The 26,007-nt window shown below is 28.0% G+C and overlaps 1 protein-coding gene across 7 annotated transcripts in view; it reads left to right on the top strand.

Moving 5' to 3' along the window:
• The window catches only part of LOC107455995 (uncharacterized), a 71,392-nt gene extending 48,805 nt beyond the window's left edge, over window positions 1-22,587 (top strand). For 3 of the 7 annotated variants that reach the window (XM_016073755.5, XM_087165479.1, XM_016073753.4), the window contains 12 exons: window positions 1,539-1,583; window positions 1,669-1,842; window positions 2,368-2,608; window positions 3,253-3,350; window positions 5,706-5,890; window positions 9,837-10,039; window positions 11,263-11,415; window positions 12,330-13,952; window positions 15,110-15,340; window positions 16,351-16,578; window positions 18,456-18,645; window positions 21,524-22,587. In XM_016073755.5, the coding sequence (XP_015929241.1) occupies window positions 1,539-1,583; window positions 1,669-1,842; window positions 2,368-2,608; window positions 3,253-3,350; window positions 5,706-5,890; window positions 9,837-10,039; window positions 11,263-11,415; window positions 12,330-13,952; window positions 15,110-15,340; window positions 16,351-16,578; window positions 18,456-18,638 (3,364 nt within the window). In that variant the 3' untranslated portion in view covers window positions 18,639-18,645; window positions 21,524-22,587. The remainder of the gene's footprint in view (window positions 1-1,538; window positions 1,584-1,668; window positions 1,843-2,367; window positions 2,609-3,252; window positions 3,351-5,705; window positions 5,891-9,836; window positions 10,040-11,262; window positions 11,416-12,329; window positions 13,953-15,109; window positions 15,341-16,350; window positions 16,579-18,455; window positions 18,646-21,523) is intronic. The other 4 variants (XM_071178942.2, XM_087165480.1, XM_016073754.4 and 1 more) reach the window with 2 other exon arrangements.
• Window positions 22,588-26,007: the final 3,420 nt, after the last annotated feature.

Raw genomic sequence — 26,007 nt, 5'->3', positions numbered from 1 at the left:
TTTATTGTTTAGCCACACCGATTAAAACTTTTCGAATTATCCTCATAAATTTCTATACTTTTATGATTTCACTTCTTTTTTGTATTATGTTTTTCTATTGTAATTTATTTAAGGAAATGTATTTATCATTCATTCCAAAAGAATCCTTTTGTCTTACACGGTATTTAAGGCAGACTGAATGACCTCATGGGAATATTATTTATTTTTTCTGTAGCTAGTAAGTTTGTAAGTACAGTAGTGAACCGATTATCCGGAACGATCGGGACCATCGCTATTAAGGATAACTGATTTTTCCGGTTTTCTGAATCGCTACAAAAAACCGGTTTTTTTTATTGTTAAACCCAACTTAAAAAAAAAAAAAGAAATGGAAATAATCTTAAAAAGAAGAAAAAACAATGAAGTAATACACTAATGATTATTTCCAAAGCGATGGTAAGGTAAACATCTTTCAAAAAAGAAAGAAAAATCCTAAAATCTTATGAGGAAATTTTTTTTTTTTAAAAAATGGCGGGAACATTTATCGAATTTCGTTCCGGTTTTTTGGTTCTCCGGTTTTCTGATTTCCGGATAACGGGTTTTGTACTGTGCAATATAAAATTTAAGATGTTAAAAATGTCGAGTTTTCTGATCTGCTATATTCTTTGTGTATTTTTTAAGATATTGTGATCTATAATAACTGATATGCATAAATAAGATAAAAAAAATCTTTGTCTTAATTTCAAATTGTGTCAAATTTTAAATTATGTAACAAATTGTAATTCTTTCTGGTAATTAATCTCATTTCTCTATGTATACATCTTGGTTTTGCTACTAAAAAATTTTGAAATTATGTTGAATATATGCTTATATTTGTATAGATGATTTTAATAATTTTTGTACAATTAACTATGCTTTTAATTGTATATATAATTTTAATCATTTTTATTCAATTTTTAGTTATATTTCTTTTAAATTGGTATTTACTTTAATCAGTAATATCCATGAAAACATATTAAGTACAAAATCATTGACTAATCTAACTGGGAAAGAATAGTAATAAAATCCTGAACTTAGCATTTTCAGAAAAAATTATTTTAAAACTTTCAAAATCCATTTATATGAGTTATAAAGTTTTTAAAATATTAAAATGGATAGTTCATGTAAAGAATTAAGTTATTTATTCAAAACTACTAACTGCCAGATGTTTTTTAAGGGATTTTATTATGCTATTTCTACCAAGCTTGGCTTATATTTCTTCCTATACCCTTGAAAAAGAAATGTTGTACTGTAAAGAGCTGTCACCCAAAGTTTATTAAAAGCAATAAAACAAAACTAAATAAAAAAAAGTTATAAAATAAATGTAAAAAATAAATAAATGTAATAAAATAAATATAAAATGTGTGGTTGTAAGTCTAGAGGACTCTTACATATTTATTTACATCTTAATTTGTTAAAAGTATTACAAACCTTTTTTGTTTGGATGTCAAAGCTGTAATGATACATTTTTGATCCACCAAATGAATATAATTTTTTTTATTAATTTTATTATTATTTTGCAGGTATATGTTGTGCCTACAAATAAGAAATGATATACTTTGTGGAAAGTAAATATATATTTTTTTTAATTATTTTGTGAAGTTCTAATGTTTTGACAGAGATAATTGATTATTTGTTTTTAATATTATATAGGTTACCCTGTTCTTTTGTAACACATGCTCTCTTAGGCTCTTATTTAGTGCAGTCTGAATTAGGTGATTATGATCCAGATGAGCATGTGAATAATTATTTATCAGAGTTCCATTTTGCTCCTAACCAAACACCAGAACTCGAGGAAAAAGTAGTGGAATTACATAAACAACATAAGTAAGTATATTCATTTTTATTGTGGTTATTCTAGGATGAATAGTGTAATAAGTAAATTATTTATTTTTTGACCTTACTATTCAATTTGAAAGTTTAAGAATTGTTGATGTGGAAGAAAATTAATTTTCTGCATACAATCTTGTTTATCAAATTGTGGGAATTGAAAGGAAAACTATCCTTTTGCAGATTATTAGTATTTAATAAGGCAATAACAATTTCTGTTTTGTTACTGATTTTAAAGTTAGGTTCAACGTTCATTCCATACTAGAGACTGATATCACTCACACTGTGTCAATAACTATTTTAATTATTAAACAGAAATTCTAACTGTTTTAAAAAGCTTTTAAAAAAATACAGGTTCAAGCCTTATTAAAATTAAAAATTCTGCAAAGCAGAGCTGAAATTTGTTTCATAAGTGTGAGACCACTTTAAATAATAATTCTTGTAGAAATTTTTCATTTGCTCTCAATTTCGTAATTTTTTCTTTTTGTTAAATGACTTAAAATTTTTTATTTTATTTTGCAGGGGTCAAACTCCCGCTGAAGCAGAATTGCATTATTTAGAAAATGCTAAGAAATTAGCCATGTATGGAGTAGATTTACATCAAGCAAAGGATTCTGAAGGCATTGATATCATGCTCGGTGTTTCTGCATCAGGTTTACTAGTTTATAGAGACCGTCTTCGTATAAATAGGTTTGCATGGCCAAAAATCTTGAAGATATCTTACAAGAGAAACAATTTTTATATAAAAATACGACCTGGAGAAGTGAGTAATTTGGTTTAACTTAATTTAACCCTGAATTTTTTCAGTTATTATGACAAGAGTTTAAATCAGTTAAATAGTCTTTAAATCTTTTAATTTAATGAGCAAATTATTGCACCTTTACACCCTTTCTAATTTTTGGATTACTGTTTTAAATTGTTTTGGTTTTTTACCGAACTCATCCCCAGAAAAAAGTTAAATATGTTTATTTAATATTTTAGTCTTTTTATTGACATCAAAGATAGATATTATAATATGATTGCTCTCATAAAGAGCTTTACAACAAGCTCGTTATGACCGCAATGTCATCTGTCGTTATGTGTTGTCGTTGTAATGGATTTAGACTGTATATCATATAGTCTGCTTATAGTTTGCAATATAAAGCTTCACACCTGACTATAAATTTGTTAGAAAAAACATGATCCATATATTGTTATTTCTATGGCATATCTTTTATGTAGATAAAATTGTTTTCTTTTAAAAAAAAATTTAGTCTGTCTAATAGTTATCTATGTAAAAATAATATCGAAAAAACCTAATGGAAGCTGAAGTAATTTTTTATTTTTAATGTGCTTAATTATGTTACTTTGCATTTGATTTTTTTGAGTCTTAAAGTGTTAGAATTTACTTACTTTTTATTCTTACAGTTTGAGCAGTTTGAAAGTACAATTGGTTTTAAGCTTCAAAACCACAAAGCAGCAAAAAGGTTATGGAAAGTTTGTGTGGAGCATCACACGTTTTTCAGGTCAGAATACAAGTTTCATTCATGTTCTGTAAAATGTAGTTTAAAAGCTTGTAAATTGCTTCAAATGTTTAACTAAAAGTATAAATCGGAAGTAATGTAGAGTAAATACAACTAAGCAGTATAAGCAGTTATTTTTCCCAACTGCATACCCCCCCCCCCCCAAAAAAAAAAGACAGAGATATGGATGATAACCGAGCTTTCTTCTCAGTTCAATGAACAATAATAATTAAATTGTGCTTTTAATTTAATATTCTGAAATAATAACTTTATTTTAAAAAAATATTACTGCAAAGCACAAAATAAAGCCACAAAATGAAATACAAATGTCAAGTAGAAATTTATTTTAAACCTTCTTTACACATTACCTGCTTCTAGCAGTGTTCTAGAAGGGCGGCCCGACCCTCATTCTCTTTGATCCCTATAAATGCGCCGTCCTTGCCCTTTTTGTAAAAATAAGCCGTCATCCTTTCAAAACACAGCCTTTTATTTTATTTTTTCAGGAAAGGAATATTTCCTTAACCACCTGTTTTAATATGAGATCCATTTCTGATTTATTTTGTTATTTATGATTATTTAACTTTAATTTTTAATTTCATTCCTTCATTTTAGTAAGATTTTTCTTATGTTGATAATTGAAATTCATATGAGATTTGGGCTCAGAGATATTCACATCTTTTATTTGGGAGAGGCGTGTATTAATGAATTTTTTTTAGTGATTTTGAGTTTTACCATTAATTATTTTTAATAAATACCTTTTTATTTGAAAATGCACCTTTAAATGCTTACTTTCTCATAATTTTCAACTTAAAATATAAAAAATAGCTAAAGTTGTTCACCAATTAATCCCTTTTTTTAATTTACTTTTTTTTAAAGATAATTTATACGCAGAGATAGTCTTTTAGCTTGTCTCTAATTATTTTTCAAAAAAGTTTCAACTTTTTCTGTTATTTTGATAATGAGTGAGAATTACTTTGTGAAATATACACATAATAATAGTACAAAATGGTAATAGTACAAAAGGGTAATTTAAAAATTGAGGATCAAATTCAGTTATTACATAATACAGTACAGAACCCGTTATCCGGAAATCAGAAAACCGGAAAACTTGAAAACCGAAACGAAATTCAATAAATTTTCCCGTCATTTTTTAAAATTTTTTCCTCGCAAGATTTTAGGATTTTTCTTTCTTTTTTGAAAGATGTTTACCTTACCATCATTTTGGAAATAATCATTAGTGTATTACTTCAGCGTTTTTTCTTCTTTTTTAAGATTATTTCCCAAAAATTTTTTTTTAGTTGGGTTTAACAATAAAAAAAAAAACGGCTTTTTTTAGCGATTCAGAAAACCGGAAAAATCAGTTATCCGGAATAGCGATTGATCGTTCCGGATAATCGGTTCCCTACTGTATTACATAGTTTGATAAATTTTGATGGTGATGTTTTTTCCTTTCATAACTCAAAGTGTCCTTTTCTGCGAGTAAGCGCCCTGCCCTTTTTTTATTCCGAGGGAGAACTCTGACTCTTACATTTATTTTACCAACTTTATTTAAGATTTTAAAAGTGATGTTAGCGTTTTCTTTCACACTGCAACTTCAGCCTGTGTTTTTATTATTCTCTTTGAACAGTGATTGGAGTAAAATTTTTTACTAAAAGTGAGCATGACTAGGGGATTAAATAAAAAGTAATCATTATTTCTGACTAAATGTTTAGATGACCCTGGCTATAAATTTTAGTCTCGATTGGTATTGTCCTAAGATAAAGAGCACATGTAAAAATTAATATTTTAGAACGAATGAGTCGAGAATGGCTTGTGTTCCAAGAGGTAAAATATCTATTATACAGGGATTTTTAATTGATCATGGTATACATATTTATTTACTCTCATTTGCAGAATAATTTTCTCTATGTCTTGTCCGGACAGTAATATTCAAATTTCAAATATGAATTAACAGTTCAAATTTTCGCTTGCAATCCTCAATTATTTAATGATTTATAACGATTTTCCTATTTCGTTGTTAATAACATAACATATATTTAAAATTATATTTTGCCCTTTCTTTTTTAAGAAAAAAGATATTTATTTTAGATATACCCTTGCAAATATTATTTTTAAAAAATTGTTTAAAATGGTACATTTGAAGTTTCTTACATTGTAATCTTATCCTGTTTGAATTGTTTTGCGTAATTTGCTTTTTTCCACCAGGCATACTTAAAAACAATTGTCTTTTTATGTACTATATTGCTACTTTATTACTTTTTAACAATCATTGAAAATGCATAGTTAGAATTAAATTAATATTTGCTCTAAAATATTCAAAGTTTACTTGTTTGTTTGATTGTGAAATATTTCCAATAGGTTGAAGACACCTGAAGTGCCCCCTAAGCCAAAGCTCTTTTTGCCTAGGTTTGGTTCTAAATTCCGATATTCTGGTAGGACTCAATATCAAACAAGACAAGCGAGTGCATTGATTGAGCGACCACCACCACACTTTGAACGAACCCTAAGCAACAAACGCTTTGCCTCTAGGAGCATGGATGGCGGTATGTGGTGTTCTATTTATGATATGACCTTCTAAATTGTTTATTCTTGAAAATAGCTTTTATATGTAAATGAGGGTTTATAAGATTTGTAAAGTTAAATGTTGAGTGTTAAATTATTCTAGTTTTTTAAATCATTGTTGGATATATTTTTGGGTATACTGTTGGATGTATATTAAATATATTTTTGTAAAAAATATATTTAAATAAAATTGTTTAAAATTTATAATTTGCATTTTAATTAAGCTAATTAAATTATGTTGTATTAGGGTTGCAAAACCTTTTTTGAAAGAGTCAGAGGTTTTCAAAGCCTATGGCCATTATAAGGCATTTTAGTGTTAATCTCTGTGGCAGAATTTTTTCAAGCTTTCTGCAACAATTCTCTCTAGAACTAATACCTCTCTGAAAGACATTTTTTAGAGTAGCAAATATATATGTTACTAATTTAAAGTGGCAAAAGCGTTTTCCGTTTACAGAAAAAAAGGCCTTCCTGTATAGAATAGAACAGTATAAAAAATTGTTTAATTACAAATTTAGGAAATTTTTTTTTAGTAAAGAAAAAATACATATTCTAATATTGGCGACTCCTGTTCTAAAAAATATTTGTATAGTTAACTTTTTTTAAATTTTTGTGATTTGGAAATAAATTTTTATAATATCAATCTGAAATTCTGGCTAAAGCCAGGCATTGCAAAATTTTTTTATTCTCAAGGAAAGTAAGAAAAGAAAAAAAATCTTGAACCTTTCCTGCAATATGTAAGAGAGGCATTTTTTGAAAATAATTCTGCACAAGGGAAATAAAAAGTTATACTAAAAAAATGTATATCAAAAAAATTTTGAAAAAAAAAACTTTTTTACTTCCCAAATAAAAGAAATCTTTTTCTAAGAACAATAATGTTCTGCGGCAGTGTCGCAGTTTCACCATGATTCTGCCATGGGGTGTTAATTTTTTGGTATCAATAAAGTGGGTAAAAATTATGGTAGATTGGATAAGATATGGTACATGAAAAAAAGAGTAAATATGCTTTTTTTTAAATTTGGAAATGCTCCTTGAACCATTAAACTTCACTTTGAACTCTACCCAACCTACTGCTTTCCTCAATGGAATCATTTTTGGACCACAGGTTATGCAACTCTAATTGTATAATATAAAGATAGTAACTGAAATGTTAAATGCTTTAATTGAGATATTTGTTATTGAAATCAGCTTGATTGACTTTTTTACAACAAAATTTTTGTATAACGGACAAGTAATCTTTCGGGATACAATTCTGATTAAGTAATGGCAGCTTTAATATCGCAAATAGTATATTAATAAAAACCTGCACTTTCTTCAACGAGAATTGAGAGGAAATAATGAAAAGGTTTGCTGCTTCTTATCTGCACCCTTACCTGTGCCTGCCAGTTTCTATCTGTTTCTTTTCTTACTTACCATTGCTCAGATTAGTGGTGTTTGTAAAATTCTATGTCAAACAAGCACAGGTTATACCTATACTCTGTTGCATGTTAAGGAAAAAAAACATATTTAAAAATTGTATCTAAAAATATAAGTCTTTGTTTGCATTTAAAGAAACTGATTATGAAGAATAATAAATATTGTTTTTTGCTGATGATTTTCTTCTAAAGCAAAACAAAAGTTTAAAAAAAAATCTTTATCTCGCATTTGATTTGTTAAGAGCATGTCAGCATAAGATGTGCCATTTTTAGCGGTCCAATCAAATCCAGTGCTCTTGCAATATCATATAGTTGTTACTTTTCCAAGATACTCTTTTTTAATAATTCTATGATATATATCATAAAGGGTAGCACAAATGATGGATATTTATATGGATATTTGAAAGGATATTTATATAATTTGATAACTAAATTAAATGGAACTAACTATATGCAGTCGCGGATGATTACTTAAATCCTATACCTCAATGGTCTTTTCTCACCATTCAAAAGAATATATTGTCCGTCACCTTTGCTTACTTTTGCTGTCAGTTCTTCCTGAACAAAGTATCAATGGATTTCGGTGCCACAAGATGCAAGGGGTAGGTGACAGAGACAGTAAAAACAGAGATGTCAATCTGTAAACCTATGCCTCTATTTGTATTATCTCTTTTTTTACCTCCCTGCAAATTAATAATGCTGATGAAAGGATTTGCACAGAAAAGTGTCTTGGTTTTAATCAATATACTATTTGTGATTATATTTTTGTTTCAACAGAATCATAAACTTCCCATTTTGTATCTTTTCCTGATCAAAAGTAGCTCTTTAGTTTGTAAATGAGATGTGTATATCTCTTTTAAAATTTCCGAAAAAGGATCAGGCTGGTTTTCTTACTGAATGTCCCAAGTATTTATATGATTCTCTTTAGAGTGGCTGTAACATGTTTAGCTCTTAACATTCTCCTTATTACTTACCCTTGGCTTTAGTACAATGTACAATAATTCTAAGTGAAACGCTAAATATTTAGTTTTGAAATAAGTAATGTATGAAAAAAAGAAGTAGTATTTCAAATAAAACCTCTTTAAATCTAAGGATCTGAATTTCAAAATGATAATTTAGAAAAAAAGTATTTTATTTATTTCATCAAAGAATATCTTAAAAATTTTCTGCCTAAGTAACATTAGATTATTATTTAGCTTCTCAATCAATTTTAAATTAAATTAATATGGCATTAATAATTAATAAAACCACATGAACAGATAGTGTCCTCAGATAGTGTACCATATCAATTTACCTGAAAAATTAATAATTACTAATATTAATGCAGTATTGTTAAAGTTGCCAGCATCAATTTAAAACATCATTTGGTTTGGCATATTGCGTTTTATTTGAACCTTGTGCCAATCAAATCCCTCGTGATTAAATTATATTTTTAAAACTATTTAATTCTGAAATTTAGACAACAGGATGTAAAATATTTCAATTAAATATTCCTTACCCTTTTGTTTGTTGGCAAAAGCATGCTACGTTCTAAGTGTTGAAGTTCAGCTTTTAAAGTATTGTTGCTGTTTTTCTCTGATCTATTCTTTCTCGAAGTATTGTTTGGTAAATTTGCTTTGAGCTTTTCTTGCATCTATGCATTCCAAAAAATATTTATTATACATATTACACTGACTTAAAAGCTGTTTTTGTAATGTGAACATAAAATATCTAAACTAATTAACCCCACCTATTAAAACCAGAAATTTTATAAATAAAGAAAATATTGTTAACGATCTTTAAATTAATTTTGTTAATCTATTTTATTATTAAATAGGCATTATTTTGTAGTTAGGTTATTCTAAAACAAATAGTAACATAAATTATTAACTTTATTTAAAATTGATTATTGTAAGAGAATTTAAAATTTTGCACTTTTTAAAATGCTTCGTGATTTGTAAGAAAAAAGTGTCTCTAAAAATCTGAATCTATAATACAGTACTGACACTTGAATGTAGTATTGATACAGTATTGACAATGAATGTATATTTTTAATAGTCTTGATGTATTTATTAATTCAAGTTAGAATATTTTATTTAGTCATTTGCTCTAAATCTATATATTTATGATGTTACTCTAACACTTAAACTATACTGAGTTAAAACAATGTCTTTGGTCATTTTATAAAACCTGTTGAGCTATTTATATCGTTAAAAAGACCCAAACTGTTTAGATTAAATGTGTATTTAATAGTAATTTTAAGTTCTATTAAATAGATGCAGAATAATGGATGAATGCAAGCTAAATAAAATATGCCTGTTTGTAATATATTAAAAAAATATAATTCTTCAAAAATATCATAATTGTAGGCATTTGGCTGTTGGCAGAATGCATTTCTTTAAAACATATTAGCTTATGTAAGCAATTTAATGTTAGCCTCTCTGCTAGAATTGATATGCATGTTTTTGTGTGTTTACTTACCTGCTTTGCTGTTGCCCTATCCTTTTCCCTCTTTGAACTGTGTGTGCCTTCCCAGCCCCAGGCTACTCTAGAGAGCGCCCCTCTCCTACACAAAGACCAGACGAAAGCAAGCGCCACACTCTTTCAGGTCCTCCCAGCAGCAGAGGCTACCCCAGCGATGAGAAGATAGACGAGACTGCTTCATCCCTCACCAACACTCCGGAAGAAAGTTCCCGATCCGAAAAGATTAAAGAAGTGGAAGTGGAAAGAAAAAGCAAGGTATGTTGAAATGACGTCACAATTTTCAATCACAATAGTTTGTCTAACTTTCAATTTATTTATTTGGTACAATAAATAAATACTGAGTCAGAGTTTAATAAAAAGAAAAAGGTACTGTCTACAATTGTTGAGACAATTGCTCGTTTGTGACACTAGTCAGACAATAGGATGCTTGTAAAGAACCATTGGCGGTTTGGAACAGTTGCCCCAGCACATCTTATCTGACATTTTAACAACACAGTTAAGCTTAATAGATTGATTCCAATTGAACTTATTAACTTTTTTTTCAGAATAACTATCTTTTTTTAGTCATACTTAAGAATTGAAGAGCTTCTAGTAGGAAAGGAATTCTAGAGGGAGAAGTTATATTTTTGTAAAAGATTCTGACTTTTGAAAGATTTATTTAACTATATAACTTTCTTATTTTGTCAGAATTTAAATTTTGTAGATCTCAGTGAAGGTAAATTTTGAATGTTTTCAAAGTGAAAGTATTTTTCTCAAATGCATTCAGAAACTAACACTTGACTTCAAATAAAATAAAAAATTCTGCAACTAATTAAAGTGTGAAGTTATGGCACAAACAGTTAAAATTAATATTAGTGATTTATAATATTGCCAGATTAGTGATTTATAAATATTGCCAAACGTAACGGGATAAGGAGAAATTTGAGTCCATTAATGGCTCCTTTACGAAAGTTTTCATCATGACAAAGAACTCTTCACAAAATAGTGAAATGTCGTTCCTTAAAAAAATCTCTACTAAAAACAGCTCTAATTTATAATTTTGAAACAAAAGCTCTTGAAAAGTGTTTTTTTTTTCTCTCTCTCTTAGAGCAAAATTATATTTCTAATCATTCAGAAAGTTATGAGTAGAGTTTTCACTAATACAGACTTTTTACAAAAGGTTTGAAACAACCACTAGTTTTTATAATTTTTTTAAAACAAAAATCAGATCCATATTTTAACATATGTAAAGATTGTGAGTAAATTTTCACGATTTCATGAAAAACGGACCTGTCACAAAATGTCAGGACAAAATCTCTGAGGAAGTATACTGAGTATATATTACTATACACAGTGTATAAAAGTTAAAGCTAATTGACTCAAATCCCATTGAGTGCCACTTAAAATCTTCATATTTTCAGCTCTTCAAGTTTGTTTAAGTTTGATATTTATTAATGGTATAATCATGTAATATGTTAATTTAACTTTGTTTCTTTAAGAAACCTATTGGAGGTGTTGCTGTAATGTTACCAATGGATTTGCCGAAACCTAGAGGAAAATCTCCGATACCACCTGAAGTTCCGGAAAAGCCAGAGAGGACAGAAGTGAAAACTTTAACTCAAGAGCCTTATAAAAAAGCGGTTGTGGAAGAGGTTTGTTGTGTCTTTTTGTTAATATTCTAAGTCTATTTTTAAAAAAAAAATCTTACTGTATATTTGAAAAGAATAAAAGGAATTAGCATTTCAACAAACTTTTTTATATTTTTCCTTCTTTTAAAGCTTGTGCCATTCAGGTGGGAATAAAGAGGTTTTCTATCTTAATTTCAATTTTGCTAATAAATATTTTGTTATGTTATAAAATTTTGAAAATTGTTTGTAGTGTAAAAATCTGAGTTAATTACTGTTATAAATAAATTACTAAAATTTGGTTGGTTGGGTAGCTGCAAAGCAAACCAATTGTTTTCCTATGCTACTCATTTAGGAAACAGCAGTTGAAGCTTCCGCTTTAAAACAAAAATAACTGGAATAATATAATAACAAAAATAGCTGGTTACATTAAATGAAATTTAATTTATATGTTTATTTGATTCAAGCATCTTCATTTCAAGAAGTAATTTACTACTAATTAAATAGTTGCTACTAATTAAATAGGTTTGTGCATAGAATTGTATTTTAATTTTATTTTCATTCCTTAAAATACTTTACCTTTAAAAAATTTTAATAAATATGAACTAAAATGTGTCCTCATATTGTAAGAATTTTTTTCTCCTGATTTTTTTGGGGCAAAATATATACCTATTGGAACTTTGATGATCTAAAAGGTTAAAGCTAATTTATATTTATTTTATGTTAAGCAATTTTATTTTAGTGAGCTTCAAGATGCAATTAATTTTTTTATAATGTAGTTTAAGCATGAGCTTTAGTTGTGTCATTTAAGTTAGTAGTATTTTTATTGGTTGATGGTTCTAATTTGAGTTTTTTTTCTTTGCATGTTCCTTTCCACCTTCCTGATTATGAAAACATCATCCCTATTGCATGATCATTTTTATTTGAATTATGATTTTTAGACTAATAGTCAACTGCCTGCATCTCCCCCTCATGATAAAAATAAATTCAGCGATCAGCAGACACCTCAAAACACTAAACACGATCCTCAACGACCCACGTCACTTTTCACTGGCAAGCCAACTCCTTATACCAAGGAATATATTTATGAAGTTAATTCCAGTGAGCAAAAAACGCCTTTTAGTCCTGCTGAACATGGATTCTCATACGAGAAAGATAGCCAGAAATTCGGAAATGTATCTCCGGTACCTGCTGAAACTATGATGCTGGACAATTCTCCGGGTAGTAAGCGCGCCAAAGGTTTAGCTTTCACTTATGCTCCTCCCGAAACTGATAAAGATCACTCCCAGAATGAAGTTGTTCTTTCGCAGCAAGTCCTGGTGGAAGATAACAGGCTTCAGGACATCTCATCGGAGTGGAACGACACGACCATTGACGAGTCGCTGAAATGGGATGATTCCAAAGATGAAGACATTATCAGGAATAAAGAAAACTTGGAGATAATTCCTAAGACTGATCAAAAGCAGAAACTTTCGTTATCCATGTTTAAAAAAGAAAAGTCTAAAAAACCTGAAGAAAAGAAAGTGAAGGATAAAAAGGCAGAAAAAGAAGATAAGGTGAAAAAGCGAGAAAAAGATAAAAAATCTGGAAAAGCGAGTAGAAGTTCGAGTGAAAGTATTCCAAATAAGAGGGATTCTGCAGTTGAAGCTGATTTGCAAGTTGATGAAATAGTTGTGGAGAATATCAAAGAAATCTCCAGCAAAGAAGGGGCTGAAGACCCGTTGACCCCTGAGAATGAAGAAAAAGCAGTTAAAGATGTTTTAGAGAAAGAAAAAGAGAGTAAGCTCAGATTATCTTTCAAAAAAAGCAAGTCCAAAGAATCTGTGAAAGACACTGACAAAAAATTGAAAGATGACGAAAAGAGAAAGAAAGAGGCTGAGAAAAAACAGAAGGAAAAGGAAGCAAAAGAGGAAGAACTAAGAAGAAAACAAAAGGAGAAAGAGGAGAAGGAAGAAGCCAAACGAAAGGCAAAAGAAGATAAGAAATTAAAAGAAAAGGAAGAAAAGGAGAAGAAAGCCAAAGAAAAATTGGAAAAAAAGAATAAATCTGACAGTAAATTGGACAAAAAAGCAAAAGAAGTTGCTGTTTCTGAAGTAGAAAGGAAATCTCCTGAGCCACAAGAATCTTCATCCACAGTCAATGAGAGCAAAATCACAGAAGAGATAAAAGAGAAGGATGGTAAAAGTAAAAGCAAAGAGAGCCTAAAAGACTCAAAATCAAAGAAAACAAAGCTCTCTCTGTCCAATATCATGAAAAAGAAGTCAAAGAAAGAAGGAGATAATACATCTACTTCTAGTAGTTCTTCAGAAGAAATGGACAAGGAATACGCCAGGGATGTGTCTGCTGAAAATGTAGGCATTCCAGAAGGACTTGTAACTTCCACTCCAAATCGTTCTCTGAAAGGTGCAGTTGGTACTTTTCCAGCTGATACCTCTAAAGATGTTTCATTTAGTTCAGAAACGGCTGTTCTAGAACTTGAAGGGTCTCCCTATTCCAGCCCAAGAAGTAGCAAAGAGAAACCAACCACTCAGGGTGATATCAAGCAACCGAAGCCATCAGTAGAGGTTGATTAGTTATTTATTTTTACTTATTCTTTATTTTTGCATGCGATTATTTTTAAGTACTAGATTTTATCATTATAATTTACTTGTTTAGTAAACTTTGATTTTGTTTATTGCAAATCGTAATTTAAGGAAGAAACTTTAAATCAATGGTTGGTTTAATAAAACTTTATTACTAGTATTATAACTTGAATTTGTGCTTGTTTGAGGAGAATTTTCCTGAATAGACTATTATTATATTGCAATCCACAATATGTATATAATTATTTTTTATTATTTCCTCAATATTTTAACTTATATTGAGAAAATATATACTCAATATTTTAACTTCTCAATATATATATATATATATATATATATATATTAAGGAAAATTTAATGGCATATTTAGTGCTGTGAGTGTTACACTTTGAACAGTTTCTCAAAATATGCCCCATCAATGTAAATAAAAAATGAGAAATGGTAACTGATTTATGAATATCTTCTAGTTTATTGTGCATTATAGTTTTTAATTCTGATAACTTCGACTGATTATTGTGTACTGAGCTCCTAGGTTTAATGAGTGGATTGCCTTGATCTTTGTGTTCTTTCATAACTAAACCCTCAGTTACCTATTAATAATTCATTTTTTTAAAACCTATTTTCTACTGAAGTTTAAAATGTTTAAACTTCTGTAGACAGTTGCTTAAAAAATTTATATTTTATCTTATTTTGTAACCTTATATTTAATAGGTTAAACAATATATTTAAGGTTAGACCTTTGAACTATCAAGATTGCATCTTACCATGTGAAAATCTAATCATGAGACTAAAAATTATCCAGTTGTTCTATTTTTTATTTGGTGCTCAGAACAATTTTTTGAAATTCTGTAGATAGTTAAAAAAAAAGAGGAAAGATTTTTCTAGATACCTGTGACCACTAAAAACTTATTAAAGTAATATAATAAATGGGATGTTAGTAAAAGTATCAAAACAATTTCCAAAGAACTGAATATGTAATGCAATGCAACATACTTAAATACTTTCTTTTTCTTATCAAAAACTTAATTAAATTCATATAATATTTATTTTAAAAGCTATCTTTTTATATTTATAAGATATTTATAAAAAAGCTAGCATTTTAGTTAAAAGAAGAACTAATCTGTTGATAATCCACCATAGGCTGAAGGATGGAAAGGACCAACCATAGTGACTGAATCATCCAGTACTGCCTCTAGTTCAGTCACGACAACCTCAAGTAAACAAATATCTGGCACAGAAGTTACAAAATCTCCTGACAAAGCAATTGTGCACACAAAATCCTCTAAAACAAGTGTGAATCAAGAAAAGAATGTAACTCAACAGGTTACAAAAAGTACAAGAGTAATGACTGGTACATTAGATGATGTTCAGGTATAAATTTGCGTTTTGATTCTATCCAAGTACAGTTGAACCTCAATCTATCATTCCCGTGTCTTTCGTTTTCGGTTATGTATAATTTCTTTTTAATGGCCCCACCAAATGCTATTCTTATGATGTTAATATTAGATCATTTTTGAAAATAGCGAATTCCTGTATCTATCGCTTTGAAATTTTGCGGACATAAAATATTTTAAGTTTTTTCACTTTGAGAAGAAAAATCGTAACTCCTGATGCTAATGTTGAAGAAGAGAATGTGGACTTGTTACAGTTTCTGTTAATACCTCTACAGCATGTTTGATGTTTATGCATCAATTGATAAAAATGTTTGAAACTTGTGGTTTGTCAGTTTAAAAATTGTATCGTAATTTCACATTATGTACGTAATTTAATCAATTTCAAACTTTTTATACTTATGCAGAGATGATTGTGATCCGGAAGTTTCCAGAAATCCTATATCCCGAAGTTTCAAGAAATCATTGCTCACATTTAAGATTCTATAATTATAAGATTATAAAGATTCTTGTATGTTTTGTTTAAAAGATATTAGAACTAGAATTTATACTTGGCATCTCTTTCATTTGTAAATATTTTTTCTAGTAAAATAATAAATGTGATTAGAGATAACAGTAAACTTATACATAATTATTCATTTAAATTATGCTGCATATAATTTATTTAGAATTTCATGTTTTGAAAATATTAATGATTTAAATTTTAAAGGCATTAATTTTTTGAATTGTGCCATTTATGATTTTATTCTAGAAATTTTCAGGAATTTTGAGTTGGGTTCACAATCACCCCTATTTATAGTAAACTTATTAGTTTTCAAGTCATTATTTAAAATTTTATGTTTACCTGCATTTGTAGTTTTCCATGTTTATCGTTGGCAATGAATGGTCCCACGAGAAACGATCGATCGAGGTTTTACTGTAAAAAAATGGAAGCTATGTGCTCTATCTGTTATTATGAATGTGATTGTAAAGTGGTAAATTAATTTTTAGTCTGCCATCGTGAAGACTGAAGCATTCAAATATGATCCTAGCTCCGTTAATAATGCTCAGCACAGTACGACTTCTGTCCCTCTGGTTGCTACAGAGATGAGGAAAGTCAATTTCCCTGTGCCTCCCCCACCTCAATTCAGTAATGAACCTGAACCTTTGGCTGAAGATGGTGAAATAGTCAGCTCTTCTACAATATCTAGTAAAACAAAAACCATCGAAACAATAACAGTGAGTCACTTATAATTTAATATTAAGTATAGCTGGACAATTTATTTTATTATTTTAAGAAAAAGCATACTTTAAAATGACAAATATGATTTAATTAATAAGTAATAAGTGTTTTTTCAATTGCTTGTTTTTATTTACAATTGAATATTTTTATTTATTTTTGATTATTATCATTTATTGTTTTCATGATAAAATGGCTATCTACTTTAAATTTAATGAAATTTTCTGATCGATATCAATTTAAAAATTTTCTTTTGAATTTTTAACAAAACAAAATGTTTTTTTACTGGTTTAAATTATTTTTTAAAAATAATGAAAATATGTTTTTTTAAAAAAAATTCATAACACTCTTTATTTTTAACTCTAACTCTTAAAAATTTTCTTTTGAATTTTTAACAAAACAAAATGTTTTTTTACTGGTTTAAATTATTTTTTAAAAATAATGAAAATATGTTTTTTTAAAAAAAATTCATAACACTCTTTATTTTTCACTCTAACGTTCAATCAGTCCCTTAAATACTGAAACTTAATATAGATATTCCCAAAATATTTCTCACGAAATCATTTACTACTGGAAATTTTTTTAATTTTTCCGATAGTAAATGATTTCATAATAGTAATTTATTTTTTTATCAAACTTAGTTGACATTACTTTTTTACTCTACCTATACTAAGTTATATGACTTCTGCTTTCTGAAATATAATCTTGTTTAACTCTTGTTTCCTAACTTCTTCTTTAACTTCGTTCACTTCTTCTTCAGTTTAATCTTATTTTCAGTCGAAGGAATTAATAAATATTTTTTTAAAATTTTAATATTGAACAGTTCAAATCTCTGAAAAACAAAATTGATGAGCAGAAAAGATTAATTTTGTATTCACCAAAATTTTTTAGAAACTGATACAACTGAAAAAGGCATTTGATTTTTTAAAAAAACAAATCACTGAAAAGATATCTAAGAATTTAAGTGATATTGATGAAGAAATAGTGTAATAAATAAAAAGTAAAGTATAAAAATATTTTCACTTTCCCTCTTCTCAATTTTTTTTTACCTAGATTGGCACCACTCACCCAACAGTCGAAGTAGACATCGCATTAAGTGAAGGTTGAGTTCTTTTCAATGGTATAAACTGGATGGAATCGAGGAAATAAATGAACAAAGGGAATGAGTTTGAAATTTCTTAAATTTGTTCATTTCTATTAATTTTATAAATTCAATAGTAATAAACATATCCTAGAAATTGAATCTTTAATCCCCATTTTGCCGTTGACCTAACCATGGGAGGTTTTCATGCTATTCCTCTCCATATAATGCAAATGCAATTTAGTTCTATCAGAAAGTCATCCACAAAAGCTAGTTTGCTTGATTCAGAACTTTCCTTCTCTTCTGGATTGGGTTCAAAATTACCAAGGCTACTGAGTTGGATATTGATAGTCCTAAACTCAGGATTTGGTCGGCTTTTCAGCGCCTACTATAAAAAAAATTTTTTTTTTAAAAGGTACCCCTTCTAAGTTTAAAAACATGCAACTCTCACTTATCGAGTTCAGAAAAAGCAATAAACTTGCTTCATCGAGGAAAATCCCCACAAATGTGACAATGAGAAATTTGTTTTCATTGGGTGTCATATGGACTTAGTTTCAAACGAGAGAAATTAGTATTCTCGTATGTCTGAAACAATTCCATTATTATTTTTAATAATTGTGATGGGAGAACTGTTTTCCATTGTCTTAAAAAGAGAAAATTTGTATCTATCGTTTTAATGAGGTTCGACTGTATATGTTTTTCTGCAGACCAAACCTTATATTATGATAGAGAAACAGGAAGCAGATAACATTCATTTTGTGGTGTGTAATATTTTTTTTTCCTTTTCAAATATAGTATAAAATGGAGCATGATGGTGTTGTGGAAACTAGAGTGGAGCAGAAAATAACCATCCAGAGTGATGGTGAGCCCATAGATCATGACAGAGCTCTAACTGAAGCAATACAGGAAGCCACCATGATGAATCCTAACATGACAGTGGAAAAAATAGAAATACAACAACAATCTAGCTCTCAATGATTCTTAGGTATTATATACTTTTTCCTATCATGTATTCTGTGCTGCTTTTACAATCATATCTGATTATGTTCTATATGGGTTATTGCTTAGTTGTGGATGCCAGTGGTTCCCAATTCATTTTATTTATTTATTTTTTGCTACGGAGCCCTAATTAATCAACCTTCTCTCGGCAGAACCCTGACTTCATAAATATAATTTGTTAATTTATAGTGGACTTTATAACCTCTATAAGACTAGATTTAAATGTTTAATTAGAGGTATGAAGATTTTTAATTGCTTTATTATTAATAATCCTAAATTGTGTCTTATGTCCGTCCGACAGTTGAATTATACAGTCCTTGGGCTATATCTAGCAGGGTTGAAAAAACCCGGTTTTTTGTAGAAAAACCCAACCCAGGTGGGTTTTATTGGGCTTTTCTGGGTTCTATTAGGCTTTTCTGGGTTTTCCATGTTTTTATGTGGTTTTTTTCAAAAGAGAGAGCAGGGATAAGTACCTTATTTTAAAAAAGCTTATTTTAATATTAATAATTAAGTTTAATTTTATAAATTGACTTCATATAGATAATTAATACAAATAAATTGATGTGAAAGTCTGAAAAAAGTTTCTTCTGACATCAGGATACAAAATGTCATATGTACTCACATACATCACACATTTGAAACTTATTTTAACACAGGATTACTTTTTATTTACATTTTAATCTTGAAAAATATTTGAGGAAATTTTTTTATTTGCATAGAAAGCGAATCAATGGCACTGAATAATCAATGGCCATACAGTCAAATCTAGCCAACAGGACTCTCCAGTCTCCAACACAATTAGTTTCTTCACTATAGGTTAATTTTTTTTAGGCTAGACTACGCATATATTTCAATAGAAAAGCTCTTCCATATAACAGAGGATAAAAAAGAAAAGAAATCAATCTTAGAAAAACCCACTTTATGGTAGGTTTTTTAGAGTGGGTTTTTTGCAACCCTGATATCTATTCCGGTTATGAATTTATTTTTGGAGTATGTACCTAAGCTGAAAATGAGTGAAATAAGACATTATGGTTTACTTCAAAACGAAAACTTTAAATGGTGTTGAAAATCGTTACTAGGGAAGCATATTTCTTCAATGAAGATATTAGTTATTTTATTTTGATTTGAAAAGTGTAATGAGAAATACTAGTGCAATATTTTACAAATGCTTATTCTTTTCAAAATTTGTATTTGTATATCATTATTAGAAATATTATATTTTCTTTTAAAAAATGCCATTTGTATTTCTTTAGCATATTACTTGAAATAATTTCCTAAAAGCAACCTATGAATTACAGGTAACCCCTTTAATTCTTCCACAGAGTCCTAGGGTTCTGTGGAATACCGTTTGGGAACCGCTGGACTATGCTTTTATTCTATTAAAAAATATAGTGCTCGTATTATGCCTATATGTAAAACAATGGGGGGAGATATTCCTTAATTAATTAGGAGGTACAATAACCAGTGAGTTAAGTTATAATGGTGTATATTTTTCTACTGTTTCTTGTGTAAACATTTAGATTATGCTAATAAAACTGCTACAGTTATATTACAAAATTTATTCACAGCATTCTTAATTTTTTTATGACTTTTGAAAACTTAAATTTACACTTTTTGTAGTTTTTGTTTTTTACTTCAATAAATTGCAGATTTTTTGTTAAATTTAAATATAGTTAGTCATATTTTGGGATTAGTTTTATATATACTGAGAGACAATGGACTGACTACTAGTCAAATTTTCATTTTGTAATGTAGCTAAGTTAACTGTCATTCGGAATTAAGCCAAATCGTAAATATTTTCCTCTAAATACTGTTTACGACATTGATGTGAATATAAATAAAAACGGATTCTGAAGCATGTGAAGAGGTTTTTCCTCTTTCAAACACACACAAAGCAGAGCTTGTTATGTAATCGAACTAGTTGAACCTCTTACCTTGCTTTAAAGATTACCTCACTTATGAGGCTGCTAACATAAATTTTCAAACCCAAACAGTTAAGAGGCTCCCTGTTCTCATTTCGAATTATTGAGCTATATAAAATAAACGAATTAAAATCTTAAAAAGCTGCTGAGTTCAAAAATTTTATGTGAATTTTTAAAGCAACTACTGACATTAAAATTACATTTATGACATAATTGACATGCTTGCCATCAATGGTTATAGTGTGGCATAGCCAATTTGCAAAATTCCGCAACAAAATTGCTCCATAGCCTTGATAATGGATATTTGCTGAAAAACACTATATTTTGACATTTCCTTGCATGAATAAACACTAAGTGTGGGCATGCTCAAAAAAATAGCAACATCACTAACATTTAACCGCCAAGTTATCTGAATTTCACTAATGGTTCTAAGATTATCATTTCTTTTTTTTGTGTATCTTAATAATTGTTACTGCTGTATACTACTGTTGAAAACTATTAGTACATTGTTATTTAGTTATTGAAGTTTTTATTACATTCATTCATACATTGATGATAACATACATACTTTTGATTTGCTTATCTAAACAGTTAATGTCATTATTTTTGCTAGTGGTATATATCCATTTCTTCGTGTATTGAGGATGTGGCAACAGTTAGTAACCACTATATTCTACTATAAATTCTAATAAGTGACGACCAAAATAAAGTAAGAATTCATTAACTAAATGTCATGTGACTTTAAAAATTGCTATTAAAAAAGGAAAAAATAAAGGCAATTAATTGTTCCAATACCTTTTATTTTCCATTGCAATTTCATATTCTATGAATATCCATTTTTTTCCACCCAGAATGATCTGAATAATTAGCTAGTTTGGATTTATAGAATTGTGATGTTAAAACTATTAGTTTAAATAATTATTTTAATTTATTTCCTACTAGATCGCTCTGCACAACTACTTTTCTGAGAACAACTGCTTTGCTCCAATTCAAAGTCGCAAGGGGGATAAAACTACTCAATGGCAGTTCTCCTTAAAAGGCAAATTGAGTCAGATCTAATTTGTGACGCTTACTGTGATTGGGGATATATTATCTGTGTTGTTTCCTTATTGTACATAGAACATTTTTTCCTTTTAAAACCACCTGATGATATAAAGAACAGAATTCCAGGTGTTGGCTATAAAAATGACACAAGCAATCAAAACTGCCAATCCTTTTGTACAGAAAAAACAAAAGAGGATGGGGGATATTTTATACATTTCTTGTCACTTTTTTAATGATTCCTTTGAATCAAAATAAGATGTGTTCATCTATAGTTAAGGATATTTGGTGCCCTAAGAGAGTTCTCATTTTGACTTGTTGAGGGAAAAATAGGATTGTTTAAAAATTTTATAATTAATTTGTGGGTCATGTTTTAATTATTTTAGTTTTTTTCTTCAGTGTTGAATATTTTTAAAAGAAAAAGTAATGATTTAGTATATCTTTCATTTATGAAAAATAATATTTTAAATAAAAATTTTACTATTGTCGAAAACATTTCTCATAATTATTTTTTTTTAAATTGTCAATCAGAAGTTTAATGAAATTATAGTTTTAAACTATTAAATGAAGAAAAAGTTTTTACCTTATGTTTCAAATATTTCTTAATATTTTTCAAATATTTCTCAAACAAGTCAATATCTTTTGTTGCTTTTATGTCTAGAACTCCTTATTTATCCAATTATAATAGACAAAAGTTATAAGCTTAATTCTTATATAAGTCTTTTTAAATTCTTAGGGTACCAAGTTCTTAATGAAAACATTAAAAACGAGTCCTCACTTCAAAAAAAATATTTGTTTGAATTATGTGTTTTAATGAGTACATGTTGTATGTTTTATTTATGTGTTCTATATATTAATTGTCATTACAATATTACTCGTTTACTGTTTTTCCAATTGAAACGTCATTAGCTTGTCCTAAAACCTGATGATTCTTTTGAAAATATATGGTGAAATCACAGAAATGTGGTATTTTGCAAAGGATTGGAAGATTTTTTTGTTTGTTCTGTTATTCTGTTTGAAAAGTCGAAATTATTTCTTTTACATACTAGAGGCATATTTCAGTATGCTATTTTTTTATTTTTTGATTGGTGGTATTTAAATTTTTATATTGATTATTTTTAGAAGACTATTTCAAAAAATTAGTTTTACTTTTTTTCAAATTAATTATTGAGCTTATAAATGTTTATGTTTGAAATTATAAATTTTTATTTTTTAGATTTTATAAATTGGATTTCTTGATCTCAGAAGTCTTAGAAATTTTAGTTTTATATTACTAAGTTTTTCTTTTAAAAGGTGAAATAACTAATCCTAAAAATTGAATCAAAACTAAAATTACTATATTATAAAATGAAAAAAATCACTTTGTGAGATTCTGTTTTTAGCATACTTGCTATTTTTAATGTCTTAAAACTCTTGTGCTATATTTGTACAATCCAGTAGGTTTCTTTCAAATTTCTCTTTCTAATTGTACTAGATGTTAAGTAATTTTAAATTTTTATGTTAATTTTTTTTTAAATATTTGGTAATGGGCAGCTTAAATATTCTGTCCATAAATTGTTTAATTTTATGGTTGTAACATAATTTTAAACCTCTTTACAATGAAATGAATGTCTCATTGTTGACATGTTTGTTAAAAAAACAAAACAATGTATTTTAAATTTTTTTTATTAATGTAATTTTATTGGTGAAATTTATATTAAAATTAAAACTTAGTGTTGTGGTTTTTCGAGAAATTAGTCTTATCCAAATGAAGAAAGGGTTAATAAGCTGCATTTGAATAAAGCTAATACAATGTTAAAAGTGTACATTGGTTATGAGGAGCTTAGCCACTGACCTAAATTTCTGGAAATCATTTCACATTTTTAAAAATTCTAATAACTTAATTTGACTGTTTCTAGTATTCCATTCTTTTCAAATGGTCCTATTCTTTTCAAATGGTCCTATTCTTTTCTATTGGTCAGTTTCTTTATTTATCCTTAGTGATGCGTTTGTATTTTCTTCTGCACCCTTGTTTCCCTTTTTTCATACTGTGTTTTAACACTGAAGAAAACAATGCTTCACTATATTACTAAAATGATCATGCATGCATCACATTATTTGTACTCTTTTCATAATGTTTTAGCTTTATTCGAATAAGTCTTATATTAATCATTCTTCAGTTTTTAAAATTGTTCTTAAATGGCAGTAATCTTACAACTGTTCGCAAATATTTCTTGAAAACAGCATCTAATGTGCATTCTTATTAGTATTAAATGATTTAAACTTTTTTTTTGTGGTTGGAGTTTTAAATTTTCTTAGTTTAACTCTAAGTTTGCTGCAATTTTATGCATTTATATGTTTTTGTATATTACACATGTCATTCGGTTTTATTACTAAATAATGTTTACCTTATTTTATGTATCTTTATTCTAAGATATGTTCATCTGGTAAAAAGATATAAACTTTATACATTTAAATTTTTTTTTATCACATGTGCCTATGTGACTTATAAAAATTACTGAAAAAAAAGAGCTACCTTAATGTAAAATAATCTGTTTAGGATGTGAATTGTATAGATGATCTTTGTTGGATCATGGTTAAAATTGTTAAATTTATCTAAATAAAAGCATTTCAAAATATAAACTTATTTAATTATAGATAAAGCTATATGAATATATTTATACGTGTTGTTGAAATAATATTAAGTATGTGATTGTAAACTTTCTTTTGGGTTCGGGAAGAGGGATAGTAACCATTTTAAAACATAGTGCCTTTAATTTATTTTAAAATTAGTGCAAATCCAATTATCTTAAAATTATCTATAAATTTTTTTTTTTGGAATTTGGGGAAGAAAGTATGTGCATAACTTAAATTTACTGATTCTTTGTGTGTAATGTCAATTTATAAAATTATGTTCCTGTTTAATTTTCATAGCTGTTCTGAAATCATAAGTATTGATACATATATATGTTCCCATCTCCTATACTCTATTGTACAAAATGGTAAACTTAAAAGACTGAAAATTTGCTCAGAATTATAGATTTTTCATTTAGTCACCCAGTAAAATGTGTGATATGTAAAATGTTTAATAGTCTATATGTTTCATTGGAATTAGATGTTGAAAGCAGCTTTTTTTTTAAAACAAAAATACTTTTGTCTGTATATTTTGTGCTCTGTTAATCATAACAGTATTTTTAATTTTTGTTGAACTTACCATGCCCAAAAACATGCTGCTATAAGTTTTTTTTAATGCACATAGAACTATTAAAAATCGTTTAAAAAACTAATGTTCTTTTTTTACAGCTAACAAACTAGTCATTTAGACACTTGTGGGGGTAATCCATATTATTATTTTGACATATACTTAAAACAATAAAGTCAGAGCATTTAGATATAAAATGTAGTTAAATTTACCATAATAAAACCAACTTGTAATTTTTCGGTATTTTTTTTATCATTATTTTGCCATATTTATCAATTCTTTTCCTGATAATACATATTGAAAATCATTCGCCTCTGTCTTCATATTTTTTTAAAACTAAATACAGAATGACACTATAGGTAAAGCACCTAGCAAAGCATGCCTTAATCTGATAAGCGAAATTAATTTGCATCGTGGAGAAGAAATCTACTGGTTAACCTATACATTTTATATGGTTAAATATATAATTTTCTTACCACCTAGACATTTTATATTTGCAATACAGTAAACACAAGTAATGATGCTTTCATTTAATAGTATTGAAAGAATAATAACTTTTTATAACAAAATATAGTACAACTATATTAGAATGAGTTATTTTACACTTCGAAAAACTTCCAAGGCATGTCAAGTATGCAGTTGCCAGGGTAAAGTTAGGCCGCTGCATATGACTAATTAACTGTCATCAGTAAAACCTCTGATAAACTTAAAACATCATTTTAGAAACATGTAGCTATTATAAAATGTTTTTCATTTAGCGTTTTTTTTGGTTGTTAAATTAAGTTACGACCTAAATTCCTGTTATTAAAAACTATTTTAATTCTGATCAATGCTAATCATAATACTTTAATTATAACTTCTTAAAAAGATGCTTTTTATGAATGAATACTTTTGCAAACTATAGTTACTTACACTGCATAATACAACAATAACTTAATAAAAAGAAACTTTTAAAAAAGTTCTAAAATAATTCAAATCTCAGCAATAATTTGATTATAAAATAAAAGTGGCAAATAGGCTAACTTCATAAATCAATATTAATATAATACTATTGATAACAAGTAGCTAAGACATAAATTGAAATTTCATAATACTACCAGAAAAAATCAGTAGTTATGCAGTAGTATGCATAGACTTAGGCGTGCCGACAAAGACTTATGATAAACTTGAAACAACATTTTAGAAACATGTTGCAGCTAAAATA

Source organism: Parasteatoda tepidariorum, chromosome 6 (genome assembly GCF_982258835.1).
Source record: "Parasteatoda tepidariorum strain Cologne lab strain chromosome 6, Ptep-v5.0, whole genome shotgun sequence".
Taxonomy (NCBI): Eukaryota; Metazoa; Arthropoda; class Arachnida; order Araneae; family Theridiidae; genus Parasteatoda; species Parasteatoda tepidariorum.
This window is presented reverse-complemented; position numbering and strand designations above follow the sequence as displayed.